At 38.3% G+C, this 24,093-nt stretch overlaps 1 protein-coding gene across 6 annotated transcripts in view; it reads right to left on the bottom strand.

Moving 5' to 3' along the window:
• KDM4C (lysine demethylase 4C) overlaps positions 1-24,093 on the bottom strand; it is a 400,301-nt gene that overhangs the window by 332,908 nt on the left and 43,300 nt on the right. For all 6 annotated transcript variants that reach the window (XM_020904553.2, XM_070480461.1, XM_070480462.1 and 3 more), the window contains exon 5: positions 2,958-3,151. In XM_020904553.2, the coding sequence (XP_020760212.2) occupies positions 2,958-3,151 (194 nt within the window). The remainder of the gene's footprint in view (positions 1-2,957; positions 3,152-24,093) is intronic.

The raw sequence follows: 24,093 nt of genomic DNA, 5'->3' as shown, positions 1-24,093 counted from the left end.
ACTGGAGCGGGTTGCCATTTCCCTCTCCAGGGGATCTTCCCAACCCAGGGACCGAACCTGGGTCTCCTGCATTGCAAGCAGACTCTTTACCATTTGAGCCACCAGGGAAACTTTATGATAATAAAGTTTAACTCAAAATTATTTATGCCGAGCTAATATAATCATTCATAAGCCTACTGGGGAATAGCCTTAGAGTCATTTATATCACTCTTTTCCTACAGTAGCTATCTTAGAAAATGGAATGTAGATTAACTGTCATAAGTCACTGCTATGTTTTATTATTTCACCATTATAAATAATGACCAAGGTTAAAGATAATAGTGATAGTATAAATCTATTCTTAATGCATATAATGGAGTCTATATGCTTGAAAACGAATAGAATAACTAAATACAGAAAATACATTTTCTATATTTAGAGAGAAAGAGATACTCTGAGAGAAAGAAATACTTTGGAATCTAGTGTACTTATTCTCACTCATGAACAGCATGGCCTTCTTCCAAAGACGTAAGACTCTAGAATCAGTCATATCCCTAACAGAATATTCTCCTCTAAAAAATCTTTGTTATTGTTTAATCACCATTGTGTCCAACTCTTTGCTACCCCATGCACTATAACCCACCAGACTCCTCTATCCATGGAATTTCCCAGGCAAGAATACTGAAGTAGGGTCACCATTTCCTTCTCCAGGGGATCTTCCTAACCCAGGGAGCAAACCTGCATCTCCTGCATTGCAGGCAGATTCTTTATCATCTGAGCCCCCAAAGAAGCCCAAGCAATCTTTAGGAGACAACTTAAGTCTTGGCCCAAAAAAGAAGGGGAAAAAAATAACTTTTCATAATAAGAAAGCAGAGACTTCATTTCAACTCCTCCAATACTAAAATGTCCCAGGCATTGTCATGATTGTCATGAATTTCTCCAAATCTACAGAAGAGTTTTGCAACTAACTTTTCAGGGTTTTTTGTTTTTGTTTTTGCTTTTTTTTGGCCATACCATGAGGCCTGCAAGATCTTAGCTCCCTAACCAGGGACGTAATCTGTGCCCCCTGCAGTGGAAGCACAGAGTCCTAACCACTGGACCACCAGTGAACCCCCTAACTTCAGATTTCTTAAGGGAAGTGTATATTGCCTATGTAATAGATTTTGCCAAGATGCTGAATTTACTAATTTTGCCTATTTTACTCACAATAAAAGTGAGTAACAGGAAGATCATGGGAATAACTATGCAGCTAAGAAACTTCCCAGGAGCCTACACATTGTTTAAAATATTTCTCTGAGTCTCTCAAAGTCGATTCCCAAAAGTACTGAAAGATGACACTCCAAAAGACTCTACCATGGTGCTGAAGAAAGACGAAAGACTCACAGGCCTGGAGCATGTGCTCACAAGCTGGTCCTCAAAAAAAACACTTGTGTAAGAAATCATCTTTCCATCCCATTCTGTCAAAGTCTAGTTCCTAGACCACCTATTAAAAATGTTTACATTTTATTTATTCCATTAAGAGAGTAGAATGCTAAAAATTTTCCAAACAAAATGTGTAAGTAAAACACTATTAAAAATGAGTTACACAGCTTCTCACTAAATTTTTCTCAGATCATAAAACTCCATCGCAAACCAGAAAATGCCTGGATTTCTTTTCTAGGTCCTAAGAGCTTTGCCCTTCCACCTAAAGCTTTCCTGCTGATTAAATGTCATTTTTGATCATTATGAACTTCTGCTGTATTTGAATTTGCTGGAGAAAGCTTACAACTTCACACTTCACCAAATGATGAAATCTCAAGGGCAAGTAATAGCAAGATGCAGGCAGAAATTATAGATTGCACTCAAAACCTGATCAGCAAGAGAACTTGAAAAGAGGCCATTACCTTTAAATTGGAGGCAAGAAAGCTACTGGGCTGACACAAGCACCTGAAGAGCATCCTATCATGTTCACAACCAGCAGAAAGAGCATATTCAGTATTTCCTGGCTTGTCAAGTTGATACTTCACATGATTTTGTCTGTGAATTATTCTCCACATATGTGTATTATAAAAAAAATAGAACTGATATTTAAGCTCTCCTAAGACTGTGCTCAGTTACTCAGGCGTGTCTGACCCTTGTGACCCCACGAAACATAGCCCTCCAGGTTCCTCTGTCCATGTGATTTTCCAAGCAAGAATACTTGAGTGGGTTGCCATTTCCTTCTCCAGGGGATCTTCCTAACCCAGGGATTGAACCCGTGTCTCCTGCATTGGCAGGTGGATTCTTTACCACTGTGCCACCTGGAAAGCCCTTCCTAAGACTAAAACCAACAAAAACAAGTTCAAACATGAAACTGCCTGACCACAAAGAACTCCAGGGTGACTGACAGACTAACAATCACAAATGTGTGCTGGGTACCATATGATGCATTCTACAGAAAAATAAATCTTAAAATCGTTGCACAGAAAGATGACACAGGTAATTGCAAGTTAAGAACACACATTCACATTCTTATTCTTCTCCTCATATCCATCACCGAAAAAGTGGTAACAGGCCTCCTGATTCATCCCTCCTATCCCTCTACTCACCACATACTAAATGGAATCTGTCATTTATTCAGAGATTAGACCAGAAAATCACCAGGTACATCCAGGAAGTGAATTTTCACTCCTAACTTAGATCCCCCATACCTTCCAGCAAATTCTCAGAGAAGTTCAGGATGCCAAATTCTTTGAGACTAAAATACCTATCAATCCATGACCCACAAAATGGTCTGTAGGCAAAATTTAGATATACAAATCACCATTAGCTTTATGCTTTTAGCAAAACCCTAGGCAGAGTGGAAGACTCTGCAATAATTAATTGTTACAGTCAAGAACTTTCTTACAGCTCATATAAATCTGAATCTGCCAGATAAAGGGGGAAAAAACCATCTTCAATGGGTTCCTATTGCTCAGATCTCAATTCCAAAGCAAATGAGTATTAAACATGCAACTTGCCAAGACTTGGGCTCTCCGAAGTGGAGATAATTAATGCTGTAGAGGTCCATGTCCTCGGTGTGCCATGCAAACGTGGTTTTCCACATGCCGAAATACAGATACGGGGTGTTTACACCCTCGATAGAAATGCCACACTCTTCCTCAACCACATCCAAGACCGTGTCCAGGCGAGCGATGTTCCACTCATCCACATCCTAGAAACAGGGGAGAGAGAGAAGGGGCAAAAAAGACAAACATTAGTGAACTCATGAAGGTGACATTTACTGATCAAACCATCATCTGCCAGAATTATTATACTGTATATTTTAACTCGCTTAGAAATGTAAAAAATAAAGCAATAAGTATCCAAGGCACATACACACACACATATATATATTTATACAGATCCATGATTAATTATCCAAGATTAATACCAGCAAAATGTGGTTCTATATAAATATTAGTATAAAATTATGCCAAACGACAGAGAATTAAGGACCTACTCCCATCAGCTGTTAGTAAAAAATAAAACATCATTGATTCAAAGCATATGATCTGCAGCATGCTTTCCATCTTTGGAACACCAAGTAGTTTGGGGGGTTTTCTGGTTTTTAGCTTGTTTATTTGCACATTACTTAAGTCATTAAACATCAGACATCATATCAGGATACCACTAAAAAATGTATCTTCTGTCATTCCTCTTTCAGCTCCATTCAATCCTGGCATGTGATACATCGTTTCCTGAAAACCCAACTCTAATTTTGGAAAAATCCTTAGCACTATTCTAAGTCACAGATCATTGTGCTTTTACTGCTTCTTCAACTAAATATCAACCTCTTATGCGGACAGGGAATTTTAAACAAAGAATAACAGCTAAAAATATTTATCCAAACTTTGGTAAAATTGTTGGAATAATGTAGTTTTATAACAATAACACAACATGGCTGGTAACAGACAGAAAAAGTTGAGTCACTGGGATAAAAGTTAAAATGATAGGAAAAGATTCTAGTTTTATTAAAACTTACCAATCACTTATTAATGCACTCTAATTCACAACTGTTTACAATTTTTACTATTTTTCTCGTAAACTTTTCTCATAATAAAATACTAAATATCAGTGATAGGACCCACTTTTTTTGTAATCATGATGAAATGGCAGTGTCTTTAAATCCAGTTCAACCTCCTCATGATACTATTAAAGACGGACATTAAATTTATTTATGTATACCAAAAAGGCCCTCCCTGGTAATTATGCCAAGGCCTCACAGATAACCATGGCTAGTATTTTCCTTATTGTTCTGTTTTCATTATAGTCTTTAGATGATAATATAATCAATGTACTGATCATACTTACTGTGCTTTTGGGTCAGGAAAATTGTTGATGGGGCAGTTAATGAAGCTCTGCCTCATGTAATATAACTGAAAAGTATCGGGGGAAATCATGTAATTCCAAAACTCCCCAAGACAGCCATTCTATAACTTAAAACCCACAGCAGGAAGCTTGCTATCTGAAAATTGTTCAAAGTTAAGTATCCTTTTAGAAAAGATCCTAGGTCCCAACTTATGAGACCTCATGAAAGTTCAAATTATGTAAAATATTTTATCTAACTCTATTTATAGTGATGCAATCTCTTAACCCTAGTCCAATCACTCTAATAATAGAGTCCTCCTATTTAAAAGTCATTATTGAGGCAATGAATCTGAAGTAATAAATGAGCACCATATTATAGGAATCATTTTTAAATTGAATGAGCTTGCAAATTTAGGAACAAACTATTCTTCTGAAATTCCTACATTTGAAGAAGTCTCATCTTTGTTTCTGATTGATGTTACCTTTCAGAAATAACTTAGGCTGAATCCCTTGACATAACTAGTCCTGTGGGTCTAAAGGGATGAGGGAAGAGAAGAAAGAGTGATGGCAGATGACCCAGATTATGGCCCCAGCTCTGCCACTGCCGAGGGCAAAAATCACTGCGATTTCCAGAGCTCCCATTCTTTCTTTGTGAAAGCATGAGGTACCCACCCAGAGCTGCTCAGAGGACTAAAGAAGCTAAAGGACATAAAAATCTCTGGAAAATAAAGCTTCTTATATTTTAGAACTGACAAAATAAATATTTCCACTATTCTCCAGTAAATCTTACTGGAAACAAAAGTCAAACACGTGATAAAGTGATAGAAAAAAAAAGGTCCTATGAAATTCACTACTGAAATTCTTCCCCTTAATGGGCAAATATTAATAATATGTTGGCATCAATTTCTTCTGGGAAGGGCCAAGGTTGCCATGATGTTAAAACTTAATTTCTTTTGCTAAAATAAAGTCACATAATTTCAATAAAAGAGGTTATTAAAATATTAAGAATAACAGGTATAACAAGGGGCTGAGAATAAATCCTAGTGTTTCCAAATTCCTTCTCCAACGTCTGCTCTCTACTACTGACTGAACTCGCTAGCTGCCTAGAAGGACAGGTTCTACTCAAACTCTAAAGAGCACCAGGTCTCCTTCAGAGATTCAGACAAGGAGGACACCTCATTTGTCACTTGGGAGAAGTATGACACCACAGTCTATCTCATTATACTGCATATACATGTACACTACATCTACTCAAAATAATCCTGTAACATAAGCAATGTCATACCCAAATGAACAAATGGAAAACCGAGTACTCCTAGAGCAGTGGGTGGCAAAGATAAGCCTGAATCTCTCTGACTCTAGGCCTTCACTTAGAAATCCTATGCTTTCAGTTCTGATCATGTTAAAATGCAATATACCATCCTCTTCTCTCAGCACTAAAAATCAACAAAGATCCAAGGAGCTAAAGTTTATGACAGGCAAACATATAAAACTGCTACATTCCTCCCACCCAGGCATACAGTCACCCTACAAAAACACTGGCAAAGCTTCTAATAAAAGTTGCTTCACTTTTATTAGAAGGGTTGGGGACAGAATTGATTTAGTGTAAAAGTAGTCTCCAGAAAGACACCAGCTACAAACAAGCAACACAATGACAGGCTGGAATCTGCCAAACCACTCAGAGCTTAAAGCCATCAAGTCTCTTCAGAAAGTCTATACACCAATACAAGTTCACAGACAAATGCCTCTTCCCAGATTCCACCCCCTCGAATAAAGCTCTTCCATACAATGTCCAACAGGTGTTTGAGCAGTCTTTGCAACTCACCTGACGTCCACTGAGCAAATATTTCCCCCTGGTCCCCATTTCCCTTCACTCTGATAACGCAGTGCATTCGAGGCATGCCCTGTTCTGTGTGTCTATTTGCCCTGTCTCTGTCTGGTTTACTGAAATAATTCACCATTGGACCATAATTTGTGCACACATGTGTAAATGAGAAGTTTATCAAGGATCCTTCTTTTCAATCTCTGTATCATCAATCTAACAAGAATCAGAGAGTAACATGAAAGAACTGCTAAATTTTCATCACCATAGCCACTCAGGATGTGTGTGAGGATCAGGCTTCGGACTTCACAGAGGAAGCGAGTACCCTCAAACTGGCATTAGCATGAACAATGCCTCTATAAACCTACACAGAGAGACCATGCGAAGTCTGAGTTCACACCCTTGAGCTCTGGGCCTGGGTCACGGAACACAGGACACATCCAGGCCAAGGAGCTCCTTTTTGGGGGGACTGTGAGCATCTAGAATGCTCTACAGTGACTGTGCTAGGTCACTGGGAAATTGATGCAAGACAGGGAAGCAATAGGCCACATTAGAAACCAAACCAGTAAGGAGCCCTCCCATCTAATACAGAGAAACAATGCAAAAATCACAGCAAACTAGTTCTCCCTAAAATATTTCTAATGAACATTATTCCTCCAAGAGGCTATGGTCAAAAAATATTGGTTTCCTTTTCTTCTCCTCTTACAAAGTCACAGTGCCAGCAGGTACTCTGAAGTTTCTAAGAGGTCATGCTATAAGGAAGCCTATTAACTTTGCTTTAACTCTACATTTTCAAATGTTACTTGATCACAGGACCTTGTTTACATAAAACATTAACATCTTTCCTCAACAACGTCCACATCCAACCCACATGTTTCTCTTCCCCACCCCACCTGCCATAATCCTCAGCACCTGCAACATTATCCCCACGCAGCTCTTTCCAAACAATGCTTTGAGCCTTCATCTCTCTCCTGAGTTTCACTGCCACATGCCCAGCTCTAAGCTGGACCCAAAGTGACCCCCAAAAAATTTCTGAAAAATATATAAATTTATGAAAATAATTTCATTAAAAAAGCCAATAATTCAAAGGAGAAAAGAGCCATCTCCCAGGTGTTATAAAACTCTGAGAAAATACTAAAAGAAATTATTAAAGTTTCCCACTAAAGTTTTCAAATACTTTTATTCAGTACTTTTTACAAGATTGCATTTGTCCTCATTTGGCTCTCACCATCCCATTCTAAGACCCTTACTGCAGCCCAGCTAACATTTACTAGAGGAACATGATCCAAACAGAAGACTATCCTCCAAATTTCCACTTACTTTAAAGATAGGCTAATGTAAATTACTGCCACCAATTCATAAGGCTGTAATAAGTCCTTGAAGTTTCAAAGGTAATGCACATGAGGAAAGAAAAATAAAACTTGGTTGTTTTAAAGACTTCAAAATTCAATCAATTTCACACAGTAATGTGGGAAAACTGAATCTTTCAACAACTAAAATGAGAGCCTTGGTCACATTTAAAATAGAGGGTTTCCTTAGGATCTTTACACAATAATAAAATCAGACTCATGTAAAATTCATTTTGCTTTAAAGTTAATTACAATGTGTGACATGATAGCTCTTTTTGCTTCTTCCTTTCCATGAAAATATCTCACATTCTCCAAACTTTTTACTTTAAAAACAGACCTCTTTTCCTTTTTGCATTTTTATACACCAAAATACCTACAATTTTACAGCAGTGCTTTCTTTTCTTTCTCAAAGTCTAGTCAATAACCAATGTAGAGCAAGTTTTGAAGAAACAAAAAATGTCTGCAACAAAAAGCACCACACAGTAATAAAAAAAGAGTCTCGCTTTAAAAATGTAACTATGAGTATGACAAGAAGGAATGTAGAGGAAAAAAACAAGAGAAATGCTCAATCAAATAAAAGATTACAGAGAGCTTGGGACCCCTCCCTTGAGTCTGGACCATTGAGACCTTGAAGTCATTTAAGTCTCTGGTTCAAGGCAAAAACAACTCCAATCCTTCTGGGAGAAAAGCACCCTCCATTTTGACTTACAAATTTTCCACAAATTAGGATCAAGCCAAAGCATAAAACTGAAGATCACCACAAATACAGGGAGGTAAGACCTCATGGGAGAAAGCTAGCAAAAACAACTGACCCTTCCCCACCCCAAGGACTGCTGGTATCAGAATTTTCAGATGCTAAAAAACTTGAAATGCTTAAAGAAATTTAAAAATGGAATCACAAAGACAAGGTAGACTTCTAGAAATGAAATACAGCATTTCACTAGTATATCATTGATATATCATTTCATTTAATGTATCATTATTAAACTAAAAACTGACTGAAAGGATTAAACAAGAGAAGTACTTACCCAGAAGGGAAAATTTAAGACATGAACACACAGTACAGCACAGAAAGATGAGATGAAGAATCTGAAAACTAAAGTTAAGCAATACTTAGGACAGAACGTCTATAGTTCATGTATTCAGAGTCCCAGGAGTGAGAAAAATACAAAACTAAATAAAGTCACTAAAAGAGAACACCGATGAAACCAATTATATTAAAATGTAAATCTCTGTTCATTAAGACACTATAAATACCATCTCTAAAAATATTTGATGTCAATTTTAGTTTACCTTAAATAATACACTTTCAACTGAGTTGAAGCTATATAAAACAGACTTCTCAGAACTTTAATGATACTACAGCTTTTGTTTTCCAGTGGCAAAAATATCAAAATGCCTCTTAAATTTATTGATTAAAAACTGCTTATAAAGCCTTCATTATTATTCCTACTCTTGAAGTCAATAATGTTCTATATGGCCAAATATCTGGGTTCATTCTGGACTCAGGCATTCCAGTATTCTTGGTTGTTGGTTTTCTTTTCCCCTTAAAGATTGATTTATTTATTCGGCTGCATCAGGTCTTAGTTGCATCATGAGGGATGGCACATGGATTCTCTAGTTGTGGGGGTACAGACTTAGCTGCTCTGTGGCATGTGGGATCTTAGTTCCCAGACCAGGGATCAAACTTGCATCCTCCAAACTGCAAAGCGGATTCCTAACCACGAGCACCAGAGAAATCCCCGTGGTTTGTTTTCTTTTCTAACTATTTTTATAGCCATGTCCAAGGGTAAAAATAATAATTTCTGTCTGTATTCCTTTTCAAGTATTTCTAGATAAGAGATTCAAGTAATCTAAAACTGTTTTTATTTCATGTAATATAAAATAGGGAACTGATTTTGCAAGTTCACAGACGATTACTGTTTTTGCTATTTATCTTTATACGTTATTTTATCACAATAGTTATGAAGTACTTTTACATGTCTGTAAACAAACATCCTTTTACAGCATGCGTTGTATATATGTAAATTTTGTAATTCTTGCTGTTCACTTTTAACTGACAAAGAAAACAGTGAACATTACTGAAATCATGGTAGAACTTTACTTCTTCTCATCCTGTTTGTACCCATCTTTGGCCAGTCACATATCTATTCAAGAAACATTCCCGACAGGAATGTTAGGAGTACAACAGTCTGAGACTCTAAAATTGCTTTCAACATTCCCTACTAGATATTAACTATTATATCAACTATTAAGTGTGTAACATTTAATTGACAATTATATAACTGCGGATGGTTTCTGATTTTATTTTTAAGACTGTGATTGTGTTTAAACAATTCAAAATTGTATACTCCTGATTCTGAGGTACTAAGTGGTATTGCACCGCTGTCACGTTACTGAATGTGTACAATAGTTCCATGAATCTGATACACCATTATATAGCTTTAGGTGGCAGAATTAAAATTAACCTGTTGCCTCTGTCTCTCACTCACACACACACACACACACACACACACACACACACACAGAGGGAAAATAAAAGACAGGAAAAAGTCTGGGAAGATCAAGATGAAATTGAAGCAAATAAGCAAATAATTCCACAAATGTAACTGGCATGGTTTTGGTATCTAGAATACATTAAAAACTCCAAATAATAAGAAAAAAAATCAAACAATCTAATAGGAAAATAAGCAGAGGAAAAAACAAGAAACACAAATGATCAACAAAGACAAGACAGGATATTCTAAGTCATTTATAGTCAGAGAAAGGCAAATTCACAAACAAGATATTTTAAAGCCACAAGACTTACAAAGTCAAAGGTTGGTAAGTAATAAAGTGAAGAGGATCAAGTGATGAATATTGTCAACATGAGGAAGTTTTTGAAAGTGACAGAAGTGTTCTAAACCTGGTGGTAATGGTTACACAAAAATCATTGAATTATACAGTCAACATGGGTGGATTTTGTGGTATGTAAGTTATACCTCAGTAAAGCTGTCTTATACAGTGCAAGGGGAGACTTTGCTACAAGGTCTTTGAGAAACAAGACAACAGTATCTGACCAAGCTGAATACTCTCCAAGGCAGCACTTTCATTCCTAGATAAGTGCTTCAGAGAACCTATATATAGTACACCAGAAGTCATACACAGGAATGGGTTCATAGCAGCAATATTTATTTTAAGAAGAAAGAAAGAAAAAGAAAATATCCCAACAGGCTAATAAAAAATAAAATCTATACTCACAAAATGGAATGCCATTAAGCAATGGAAATGACTGAATAATAGCTCACAAATAATATGAATAAACTCAGAAAACTCAATGTCTGGGATTGTCTCAGAAGACTAATAAAGTGATACTATACTTTTAATACAGTCAAAAATAAGCTAAACTAAATATGTTGTTTACAAATATGCATCTGTCTAAAAACAGAGCTACCAGATGATCCTGCAATCCCACTCCTTGGCATATATCTGGAGAAAAACATGGTCCAATAGGATACATGCACCCCCATGTTCATTGCAGCACTGTTTACAATAGCCAAGACATGGAAGCAATCTAGATGTCCATCAACAGAGGAACAGATAAAGAAGATGTGGGGGCTTCCCTGGCAGTTCCCTGATAAAGAGTCTGCCTGCCAATCCAGGAGACATGGGTTACCTGATCAGGAAAGATCCGCCATGCCCTAGAGCAACTAAGCCCATGCACCACTACTGAGCTTGTGCTCTGGTGCCACAAGACTCCACGTGACTGAGCTCACGTGCCACAATTACTGAGGCCCGTGCACCAAGAACCCACGCTTCACAACAAGAAAAGCCACCACAGTGAGAAGCCCACGTACTACAACCAGAGGGCAAGCCCCTCTCCCTGCAACTAGAGAAAGCCCACACGCACAGCAACACAGACCCAGCATAGTCAAAACTAGATTTAAACAATTATTTTCTATAATGTCATACATACATAAAATAGAATATTACTCAGCCATTAAAAAGAATAAAATCTTATTTGCAGCAACATGGATGGACTTACAGACTGTCATACTGAGTGAAGTTAAGACTGAGAAAGACAAATATACAGTACCACTTATGTGTGGAATCTTAAAAAAAAATGATACAAATGAACTTAGTTACAAAACACAAACAGATTCAGAGACTTAGAGAACAAACTTATGGTTACTAGAGGGCAAGGGTGGGTGAGAGAGGTAATTAGGAAGTTTGGGATTGACATGTACACAGTGCTATATCTATCAATAAAACAGACAACCAACAAGGGCCTACTGTGTAGCATAGGAAACTCTGCTCAGTATTCTGCAACCACCTATGTGCAAAAGAATTTGAAGAATAGATACATGTATATGTGTAACTGAATCACTTTGCTGCACACCTGAAACTAAAAAAAACATTGTAAACCAACTACACTTCAACAACAACAACAACAAAATTTGCTTTTTGGGTTTTTTTAGGCAAGATACCAAACACAAAGTTTGGGCCACTCGTGGCGATGGGGTGGGATAGCAAAGGACTGTAGAAAGAGCATCCCCTGAGCAGCACAACAGTAATGTTTTAGTTATGGGACTGCATGATGGGCTTGGGGTTCTCAATGTATCACTGTGTTTTAAAATGTAAGTTTCACATATAAAATGAGATAATACATTCTAAAAATATGATAAAGAAAAAGTCATGAAAAAGAGAACATCTCCTGAGTCACACTCCACGGTACCATTTCTGCCCTGGCACCCTGTCTTACTGACAAGAGGATAGCAGTGTATCTCATGAAAAGAGCAGGCACATTTTCTTTAGTAATAACCTCTAAACAAACATCCTTCATTGCTCTGACATGACAGGCTTCAACAGATGGTAGAAAAAATAAACTGCTGGGCTGTGGGTTGAACTTCTAAGTAAATGAATATCACAGAACAGCATTCTTCACAATTCTCTTGGTCAGAATCAGCTAGTGAACATTTCATTAGGGCTTCAGGATTTTTGTCCCATTTTGCTTTAATATTGCCACCAGTTGCAGCTGTTATTCAGTACATAATATGGAGCAGGGCTTGCCCTAGGTGTTTTACTTATTCATCTCATTTTACCCTATGAGGTGATAAATAGAACTACGATCTATTATTAGTGCCATTTTATAGATGAGACAGCTGCCCCAGGAGAAGTCAGATAACTCACCCAAGATCTCACAGCTCACTACTGTGTAACCAGAATTCAAGGGTGACAATAGAAAACTCTAACCCGAGCTGGCATTACTGTGCCTAAAGCCTCACAGCCAATCGATGAGCCAGAAAGTCAATTCTAAACTTCTATATAATCAAGGAGGGAAAGACTTCCCTCAATCCCCCAATGATTGGAAGGGAAAGTTAATAATTTGGTGATTATATTTTCTACTTTTCTATTTTTTTAAGGACTACCAATCAAAAAGATGATTTGAAAAAAACTGCATGAGGCCAAGAGCAGGATTCATGGATTCACTCAGACATGCATTCTATTAAAAAAAAGAAAGAAAGAAAAAAGAAACTTACAGAAATAATAAATAGAACTTGTTGACTTTATTTTACACATCTACACATGACTCTTGCAGAAAATCCTAAAAGGAATCTGAACCATAAAAGCCTTGTTCTCCTTTAAAGAGGATCAATTATCTCAACATTTAAGAAAATAGTAAAATTCCAAACCCAGACCCTGACAATTTCTTTGTAAATATAGGAAATTTAAAACACTACAATTTTTACTGATGTATTCATATTTTCTAGACTAAGGCTTCCAAGGTGGCTCAGAGAGTAAATCTGCCTGCATTGCTAAAGACCTGGGTGGGGAAGACCCCCTGGAGAAGAAAACGGCAATCCACTCCAGCATTCTTGCCTGGAGAAGCCCAAGGACAGAGGAGCCTGGTGGCTACAGTCCATAGGATTGCAGAGTCAGACACAACTGAGCAACTAACACTTTTACTTTCATTCATATTTTCTAGACTACTAAGCCCTTTGTCTAATTCAACTCTTGAAAGTGTATTATACTGCAGTGTAACACAGTACTTCAAAATCATTTGTGTTAATACACTTTTACAACAGAGACTGCCTATGTTCATAGCATCTATTTTTACCTTCTTACTAATAGAACCTCAGTTAAATGAAAGAAGAAAGTAGTTACAGCTAAGGCTAGTTATGCATGGTTCTGGCCAGTGAGATCTAACTAGTAATAACTGGGCAGGAGGAGTTCCAGGAGAAAGCTTTGAGGAGGCTGTCTGAGCAGGCTCAAATCCCATGCCCTTCCCCCTCACCAGACATTTGGACACAATGAGCAGCTACCACAAGAGCATGAGGGTAAGTATGTCATAGTGAAGGTGGCAAAAGTAACTGCTAGGAGTGCATGTCTCTGATGGCATCACAGAAGCAACATGGACCTAGACCACCTGCCTCAAATTTTTAATGTAAACTAAACAATTAGTTTGCCATTTATGTTAACATCTCTACTACTGACTCCTTTGCCTTATGCAAAAGGCAAAGAATAAAAGGAAAGATATACCGATTTGAAGGCAGAGTTCCAAAGAATAGCAAGGAGAGATAAGAAAGCCTTTCTCAGTGATCAATGCAAAGAAACAGAGAAAAACAATAAAATGGGAAAGTCTAGAGATCTCTTCAAGAAAATTAGAGATACCAAGGGAACACTTCACACAAAGATGGGCACAATAAAGGACAGAAATGGCAGGAACCTAACAGAAGCAGAAGCTATTAAAAGGAGGTGGCAAGAATACAGAGAAGAACTATACAAAAAATATCTTCACGACCCAGATAACTATGATGGTATGATCATCCTGAAATGAGCCAGACATCCTGGAATGTGAAGTCAAGTAGGCCTTAGGAAGCATCACTACAACAAAGCTCATAGAGGTGATGGAATTCCAGTTGAGCTATTTCAAACCCTAAAAGATGATGCTGTGAAAGTGCTGCACTCAACATGCCAGCACATTTGGAAAACTCAGCAGTGGCCACACGACTGGGAAAGGTCTGTTTTGATTTCAATCCCAAAGAAAGGCAATGCCAGAGAATGCTCAAACTACCGCACAACTGAACTCATCTCACACACTAGCAAAGTAATGCTCAAAATTCTCCAAACAAGGCTTTGACAGTACGTCAACTGTGAACTTCCAGATGTTCAAGCCAGATTTAGAAAAGGCAGAGGAACCAGAAATCAAATTACCAACATCCACTGGATCATCGAAAAAGCAAGAGAGTTCCACAAAAACATCTATTTCTGCTTTATTGACTATAAAAGCCTTTGACTGTGTGGATCACAACAGACTGTGGAAAATTTTTCAAGAGATGGGAATACCAGACAACCTGACCTGCCTCCTGAGAAATCAACAAGCAACAATTAGAACTGGACATGGAACAACAGACTGGTTCCAAATCTAGAAAGGAGTACGTCAAGGCTGCATATTGTCACCCTGCTTATTTAACTTATATGCAGAGTACATCATGAGAAATGCTGGGGTGGATGAAGCACAAGCTGGAATCAAGATTTCCGGGAAAAATATCAATAGCCTCAGATATGCAGATGAAACCACCCTTATGGCAGAAAGCAAAGACCTAAAGAGCCTCTTGATGAAAGTGAAAGAGAAGAGTGAAAAAGCTGGCTTAAAGCTCAATGTTCAGAAAACTAAGATCACGACATCTGGTCCCATCACTTCACGGCAAATAGATGGGTAAACAATGGAAACAATGACAGACTATTTTCTTGGGCTCCAAAATCACTGGAGATGGTGATTACGGCCATGAAATTAAAAGATGCTTCCTCTTGGAAGAAAAGTTATGACCAACCTAGACAGCATATTAAAAAGCAAAGACATTACTTGGCTGACAAAGGTCCGTCTAGTCAAAGCTATGGTTTTTCCAGTATTAATGTATGGATATGAGAGGTGGACTATAAAGAAAGCTGAGCACTGAAGAATTGATGCTTTTGAACTGTGGTGCTGGAGAAAACTCTTGAGAATCCCTTGGACTACAAGGAGATCCAACCAGTTCATCCTAAAGATCAGACCTGAATATTCCTTGGAAGGACTGCTGCTGAAGCTGAAACTCTAATACTTTGGCCACCTGATGCGAAGAACTGACTCATTGGAAAAGACCCTGATGCTGGGAAAGATTCAAGGCAGGAGGAGAAGGGGACGACAGAGGATGAGATGGTTGGATGGCATCACCGACTCGATAGACATGAGTTTGAGTAAGCTCCGGGATCCGGTGATGGACAGGGAAGCCTGGCTGTGCCGCAGTCCATGGGGCTGCAAAGAGTCAGACATGACTGAGCAACTGAACTGAACTACTGCTGACAGTAAAATAATGTCTAATACATCTCCTTAGTAACCAAATGCACAGGTCCCCAACTTGTCCCATTCTCTGGTGGATCTGAGTAAGAAAGTAATATTATCAGAGTCTGTGATGTTAATGTGATCCTATTAAAGAAGTAATTAAGCCACTCAGCTTTTGAAAGGTACCAAACTGTGGGCTGGGCTTGAGCCTCTTTACAACTATTTATGCCAGGAAAATTACAATTAACATAGAGAATATATCTGTTTCTCCCTATTTCTACAGTATTTTATCTACATTTTCCTGTTTCTTCTAGCTGTTTTTTCCACCTTACTTCATTTCTCCCTCAATGCTGCTTCGCACTTAAAGCAATTTTAGATTTAACACACTCAAATAACACCTGGCAGAGGGCTCAAATAACACCCTTTTATTCTACATGAAGAAAAACAACTTAAGATATTGCCAATGGTCTCATTTTCATTCCTCATAATGAAAAAATCTAGATCATATACATAAGCTCAACATTATTCCTTCAACGAAAAAGAAAATACTAATAATTTGCCTGAATATTAAAGACATTTTCTGATGTAGAACATATGAAACATTATTTTTTTAAAAATTAAATGCATAAACCTAGAAACAAGATAAAATCATTTTATAATTTTAGTGATATTCTTTTTTTAAAAAAATCCTGTTTTATTTAGAACATAATTAGAATCATACTCCTGGAACTCATGACTCTAACTGCCCCAGTAACCCCAAAATCCCACAGACAGGTGGTGATTTACTTTGAGAAACCAATGCTAAGAAGCTGGCAAGGGCAAACAACTACCCAAACTCTCCATCTCAGCCAGACTTGTCACCCTTTTCCCCCTCAGGCATGGAACTCTATTTGGGACTCATGTGTGTCTCTATCAATTTAGCACTTCCACAGCCAAAACTGCTTTTCCCCACAGTGATCCCACTTAACCCTCTCATGTGCAAGACAGACACTTCGAGTCAGCAGTCATGTACTCTGAAGTCAGCCGGCATCTCAGCAAAATCTTCTTCTATCAACAGTTCTCTAACAATACTCCTCTGAAAATACAGCTTCCAGAATTGATGGAACATTCTACATGCAATGTGACAAATAAATAGAAGTACTATTACAACACCCCACCCAACCCCGTCTGGATGGCATAACTTGAGATCATCAGGCTAAGACTTCATTCACTAAATATCAGCCATAATATGCTGGCAGACAATGAGTTCTGATTAAATAGAAGCTTTATTACACAGAATGAAAATCTAAAAGTTACAATCCAAGGCCAATAGCTCTCTCTTAGCATGAAAGCATGTCTAGAATGACAGTATTTTCCCTTGGATGTGAAAATTACACATACAGCTAGTGTTTTGGCTTCAAAATATTCCTTATTTCAGGATAAATCATATCCTAACATGATAAAAATACAAAATGGAAAGGACACTGGTGACTCAGTTTAAATATCTTACTGTTTAAATATTTTATTTAAAATATTTAATATTTTAGAAACCTGCAGCCTTAGAAAAATTTATTGTCCAACAGCACCATCTGGTGGATGAACATATTTAAGCCACCCCACTGCAGGTTCGTGACATTATAAAGAGGCAGTGATCAAGACCATCCCCAAGAAAAAGAAATGCAAAAAGGCAAAATGATTGTAAAATGGTTGTCTGAGGAGGCCTTACAAATAGCTGTGAAAAGAAGAGAAGCTAAAGGCAAAGGAGAAAAGGAAAGATATACCCATTTGAATGCAGAGTTCCAAAGAATAGCAAGGAGAGATAAGAAAGCCTTCCTCAGTGATCAGTGCAAAGAAACAGAGGAAAACAATTGAATGGGAAAGTCTAGAGATCTCTTCAAGAAAATCAGAGATACCAAGGGAACATTTCATACAAAGATGGGCACAATAAAGGACAGAAAAACGGTATGGACCTAACAGAAGCAAACGGTATTAAGAAGGTGTGGTAAGAATACACAGAACTATACAAAAAAGATCTTAATGACCCAGATAACCACAATAGTGTGATCACTCACCTAGAGCCAGATATCCTGGAGTGCGAAGTCAAGTGGGCCTTAGGAAGCATCACTACAAACAAAGCTAGTGGAGGTGATATAATGCCAGCTGAGCTATTTCAAATCCTAAAGGATGATGCTCTGAAAGTGCTGCTCTCAATATGCCAGCAAATTTGGAAAACTCAGCAGTGGCCACACGACTGGAAAAAGTCAGCTTTCATTCCAATCCCAAAGAAAGGCAATGCCAAAGAATGCTCAAACTACCGCACAATCTCACATGCTAGCAAAGCAATGCTCAAAATTCTCCAAGCAAGGCTTCAACAGTGTATGAACCGAGAATTTCCAGATGTTCAAGCTGGATTTAGAAAAGCAGAGGAACCAGAGATCAAATTGCCAACATCCGCTGGATCTTCGAAAAAAGCAAAAGAGTTCAAAATAAACATCTTCTGCTTTACTGACTACACCAAAGCCTTTGACTGTGTGGATCACAACAAACTTCAGAAAATTCTTCAAGAGATGGGAATACCAGACCACCTGACCTGCCTCTTGAGAAATCTGTATGCAGGTCAAGATGCAACAGCTAGAACTGGACATGGAACCACAGACAGGTTCAAAAGTGGGAAAGGAGTACATCAAGGCTGTATATTGTTACCATCCTTATTTAACTTATATGCAGAGTACATCATGTGAAATGCTGTGCTGGATGAAGCACAAACTGGAATAAAAATTGCCAGGAGAAATATCATTAACGTCAGATATGCAGATGATACCACCCTTATGGCAGAAAGTGAAGAACTAAAGAGCTTCTTGATGAAAGTGAAACAAGAGAGTGAAAAAGTTGGCTTAAAACTCAACATTCAAAAAACTAAGATCATGGCATCCGGTCCCATCACTTCATGGCAAACAGATGGGAAAACAATGAAAACAGTGACAGACTTTCTTTTCTTAGGCTCCAAAATCACTGGAGATGGTGACTGAAGCCATGAAATTAAAAGATGCTTACTCCTTGGAAGAAAAGTTATGACCAATCTAGACAGCATATTAAAAAGCAAAGACATTACTTGGCTGACAAAGGTCTGTCTAGTCAAAGCTGTGGTTCTTCCAGTGGTCATGTATGGATATGAGAGCTGGACCACAAAGAAAGCTGAGCGTTCAAGAATTGATGCTTTTGGACTATGATGCTGGAGAAGACTCTTGAGAATCCCTTGAACTGCAAGGAGATCCAACCAGTCCATCCTAAAGGAGATCAGTCTTGAATATTCATTAGAAGGACTGCTGCTGAAGCTGAAACTCCAATATTTTGGCCACCTGATGCAAAGAACTGACTCATTGGAAAAGACCCTGATGCTGGGAAAGATTGAAGGCAGGAGAAGGAGACGACAGAGGATGAGATGGTGGATGGCATCATGGACTCGATGGACATGAGTTTGAGCAAGCTCCAGGATTTGGTGATGGACAGGGAAGCCTGGTGTGCCGCAGTCCATGGGGTAGCAAAGAGTTGGACATGACTCAGCAAATGAACTCAACTGAAGTGCAGGAAGATAAAAGAGTCATCTGCAAGGTTAAATGCCAGTAACACTAAAATCTTAGTATAAAAAGATTCCTATGCTTCAGCCAGTGGATTTCTTCTAAAGGAGTTCTTGACAAAATTCTAATATAAAAGAAATCTAGAACTCAAAAAAGTCCTTATCTAAGACTTTGGTTCACCTTCTTAAAGAAATGTTACTTAAAATAAAGCAAACATGTTTAAACTGAGAGGAACCTCAGAGAGCTGTTAATTCAGTCTTTTCCCTTTACAGACTCTAAGGCAACAACAGTTTTCCTGAAAGTCACAGCTAGGGATGGCAGACATGGATTATAACATAAGTAAATAGGTCAAATATTCTATGCTATTCAATACAGCCTTCTGTTTTTCTGCGGAGAAAAGGCAGGAAATGAGGCAGAGTTGGTGGCAAAGTGCCTCTGTTAGCAGTGGGTTCACAGAGGTTAAAGGGCTTCATGGGCTAGTGATGATCTGGTCACCCCTCAGTGCATCATGGGCCAACCCTACCCCAACCCCAGGAACCATCATACCCTCCTTGCTCTGCGGCCCCCAGTGTCCCTCTCCACCTTAGATTTATCTGCTTCCCCTGCTCAAGAAAATCGTCCTACCAATAAAAATGAGAGATACAATGAATGTTAAATCATCCCACTGAAGAACATCTGTAATCATAGCAAAGCATTCACTATGTGTTAAAATGAGAGGGAGAAGAGACAAAACCAAACTGTATTTACCATGATACCACACCTGTTCAAAAAATAAAACTACTGAGCACTAAACGAGGAAAAAGCATCGGAAGGGAAGACACTAAACTCTGACAGCTCTTGTTTCTCTGAATGCCAGGATTATGAGTGATTTCAATTTTCTCTGTCATTTAATGCTTTTCATCATTTTTATAATACTTGTATTAATAAAAAGGTAATTTTTATCTAAAAAACTTATGCATTTATAATCATAGACTATAAAGAAAACATAAATGGGAAACTAGAAAGAGGACACACACACACATACATCCATCTATCCATTACATCCATAGCAAAAAAAAAGAAAAAATTCCCCAGCTCTCATGAAGAAATATGCAGTAAAAGATATAATTTTTTGTCTTTTTAAGGTTTGTCACTGTATTTTTCAAACAGCTTTGAATTTTCTATCAATTATCTATTAATAAATACATGTATGACAAAAGTAATAGACTAGCAAATTAATATGAAAGGAAAATCTTACAAACACAGTTTAAAATATTTTATATGTCTTAAGATGCAGAAACTTGAGTTTACACCCCAAACCCATTTTCTGCTTAAAAAATTTTGCCAGAGTTCTATGCCAAAATTTATGGCTTAATGCTCCCCCAAATAACTCCATGACTTCTTGTTGGAGAACTACTGTCTCGTAATGTAATTAGATCTCTGAGGTTCATGTCAGGGACAGAGTGACCTGAAGGTCTATAAACAAGAATGGAAAACTGTTATCTTGCCTCAAGATGCCTGCATCATTTACATAGAGTGAGATAAGAGAAGGAATCTCCTGCTAAATATCTTAGAGCAGAGGTTTTCACAATGTTGTCCGAGGACCACTGGGTCTGTGGCATCAGAGCCACTATCACAACTATACCAAGACATTATTCTCCTTTTTCACTCTCATTCTCCCATCTGTGTAAGGTAGAATGTGCAGAAGGCTACATGATATCACAACAGATTAAATGCAAAAAGCAGATACAAGATTCTGGAAGAGGGATTCTATTTAAGCTAGATATTAGTGAGAATTGCATGGACAGAGGAGCCTGGCAAGCTACACGGTCCATGGGCCACAAAGAGGACAGTCGCTTAGATATGACTAAGCGACTATCAACCCTGAGACACTAGTGACTTGAAAAACCCATTAAAAAATGCCACTTCTCTCACTAAATTTTGTGTTTAGGAAAACATAGTCATTTTTTTAGAAAAATATGAATATTATGTAACAGATTATTTTTAATGATTTAAATATCTTTAAACCTTCTCAGTTTTAATTTCTAATACAATAAACAAGGATAGATACAACCCATATAAACAACAGCTCTTTGAGGTCCATGATAAATTATTAAAAGTATAAATAAGTGCTGAAAAGCCCAAAATTTGAGAACTACTATCTCAGTTGGTTCAGAAAAACACCCACTGGGGATCATGACCACTCTGGGGTCAAGATCCCTCTGACCCCACCCTCTTTCCTCCTTCCTAAAAGCATTCTCCAAGTCTCTTGCTATGACCAGTTCCTCTTGTAAGCCATTATATGATCACACTTTCTAAAGCATGATTCTGATCCTACCCTTTCCCTATTAAATATTCTCAAACAGTTCTTCAAGATGTAGAGAGTGACAACCAAAAAATTTCAGAAAACTCCATGATCTGGCCTCAGGCTATTTTACCAATGTCATGTACACATCAAACCTACTATTATTTAGGTACGTTCTTAGAAGCAGATGTTACAAGAGAGTCTATGAGAAATGATACCTGCCATCACTGGACTCAGAGTTTATGTGAAAGAAACAGAAATAATGCAAGTATCCTTCATTTTCTGTCCTCATTTTCCAAATATCTGCTGTAGTAACAAATTTTTTTTACCCTAAATTCACTGACCAAATCAAAAACTCTATAATGACCTGTGAACATCCACCAGCAGAAAGCTTTCAGTTGCACACAAATCTATGTAAGGTAACACAGATGGCATTCAGTTGTATCTCAGTTCTTGTTCCAAAGGATTCTGCTCTGTGCTCCGCATAAATGCACTGAGCGTCACTGCTACCATCTTCCAAGCACTATTGGTGAAAATTTGTTCTTCAAATGTGGAAAAACCTGAGAAGAAAAAAGTGAGCATAGAGAGAGTTGAAGGTGATGGCACGCAGCGCTGGAGGGAAGTGCGTAAGATGTGATCTCAGCATGTCCGCACCTCACGACACAGCCAAGTTGCTCCTGGGAAGCTGAACTGTGTTACTTGCACCAACACCATAAATGAGAAGCTAGAGAAACTCCCTGGGCAGTAGACTGATAAGTCATTCTCAGTGTAGGAGGCCGCTGAGTACCAGGCTGGTACAGGAGAAGATGACAGACACCTTCAATGATACGACGCTCAGTCGCTCAGCTGTGTCTGACTCTGTGACCCCATGGACTGCAGCCACCAGGCTCCTCTGTCCATGGGATTTCCCAAGCAAGAATACTGGAGTGGGTTGCCATTCCACCTCCAGGGGATTGTCCTGACCCAGGGGTCGAACCCACACCACAGGCGGATTCTTTACCACTGAGCCACCGGGGAAGCCCAAGGCAGCTGCAAAGTGGAGGAACATGATGTCAGCAAAGCAGGTGAGTTTCAAAGCAAGACTGGGAGAACAGTGATAAAACAGTGCAAGCTGTGGGTCACAGGTAAAGTGGCCTCCCCTCACAGTGAGATGTGCTATCTTCCTCCAATGAACTGCTGAAAACTATCATCAAAGACAGTTCCCCAAAAGGGAAACAGTCAATCATAATGCCATGTCATCCCACAGGGTTATTCAAAAGAAAGAAGTACCTAGACATTAGGCATCCAAGGAAGGCTAACCTCCTGTGAGGCAGGAACCTTGCTGGTGCACTACTGTGAAAAACATCATCTCAAAGAGGCCACTGCTGACAGCAGTGCCTGTTAGGATATGAATGAAGTATTCAAATCAGAAAGCCTAGATGATGGAGAAGATAGGTGAGGCTTAGGGAAGGAAGTGTCTGTCACCACTCAACCAAGGGAAAACCTCGCAAAGAAGACCCTTTTGAAAACAGATTAATACTATTGGAGATCCTTCTAGTGTCATCAAGAAGATAATAACCAGCTTAAGGAAAGTATGTTGAACTTCATTTTTAAACCTCAATTTTATGAACAATGATCATCAATAAGAGAATCACCACAGTACATACGATAGATAATGTTAGAAATGCAGCCCAAATGAGCATAGAACACAAGCCTGGATGACTTACTGTCACTATACTAATGTTCGTGAAAAATGCTGATGCCTAGCCTTAGCCCTCACATACAGAACAAAGAGATGCACTCTGTCTTCAAACGCCTGTGGAAGTATGGCTATTGGCTATCCCAGAAATATTATATCTTCTTTTTTTCCCTTCAGATGTGGGTTTATTTTAATGTCCCTTAGTCAAGCTAAATCATCCCACATAGTTACAGCACCTTTCTCTCCCTGTTCATCTTTTCTCTTTATCTGTTGCTTTTGTGTTTGTTTCATGAAGTAACTGCCATGTTTCTATAAACAGAGAACTGATTTTTTTAATTGAACAGTGCACAAAGGTTAATTAAAACTTTTTCTTTTTCCTTCCATGCTGCACAGTTTGCAGGATCTTAGTTCCCCAGCCAGGGATTGAACACAGACCTGTGTCAGTGAAAGCACGGCATCCTAACCACTGGACCACCAGGGAATTCCCTAATTAAAACTTTATCAGTATACCAGTCTTTAGTAAAATACAACCAAAATAAGAATTTCAGATCTTTGGACTCTTATGTTTCTGTTACTATTTCCAAGGAATCATCAAAGGTCACCCAAAAACACAGGAGGCTCTATTTCTAAGTTCAGGAACTTCTTTACTTACAGAAGGTCCCTGACATTACCAAATTTCATTTCAGGATCTTAACATATCAATATAAATATAGTCACAGTCAAGATATCAACATAGTCATAACTAAAAACATCCAAAATTTTATCTATATCTTAAAAAAGTTTTGAGAATCCTTCCCCAAAAGCAAATAATTGT

The sequence above is a fragment of the Odocoileus virginianus genome, chromosome 18, assembly GCF_023699985.2.
Source record: "Odocoileus virginianus isolate 20LAN1187 ecotype Illinois chromosome 18, Ovbor_1.2, whole genome shotgun sequence".
Lineage (NCBI taxonomy): Eukaryota > Metazoa > Chordata > Mammalia > Artiodactyla > Cervidae > Odocoileus > Odocoileus virginianus.
This window is presented reverse-complemented; position numbering and strand designations above follow the sequence as displayed.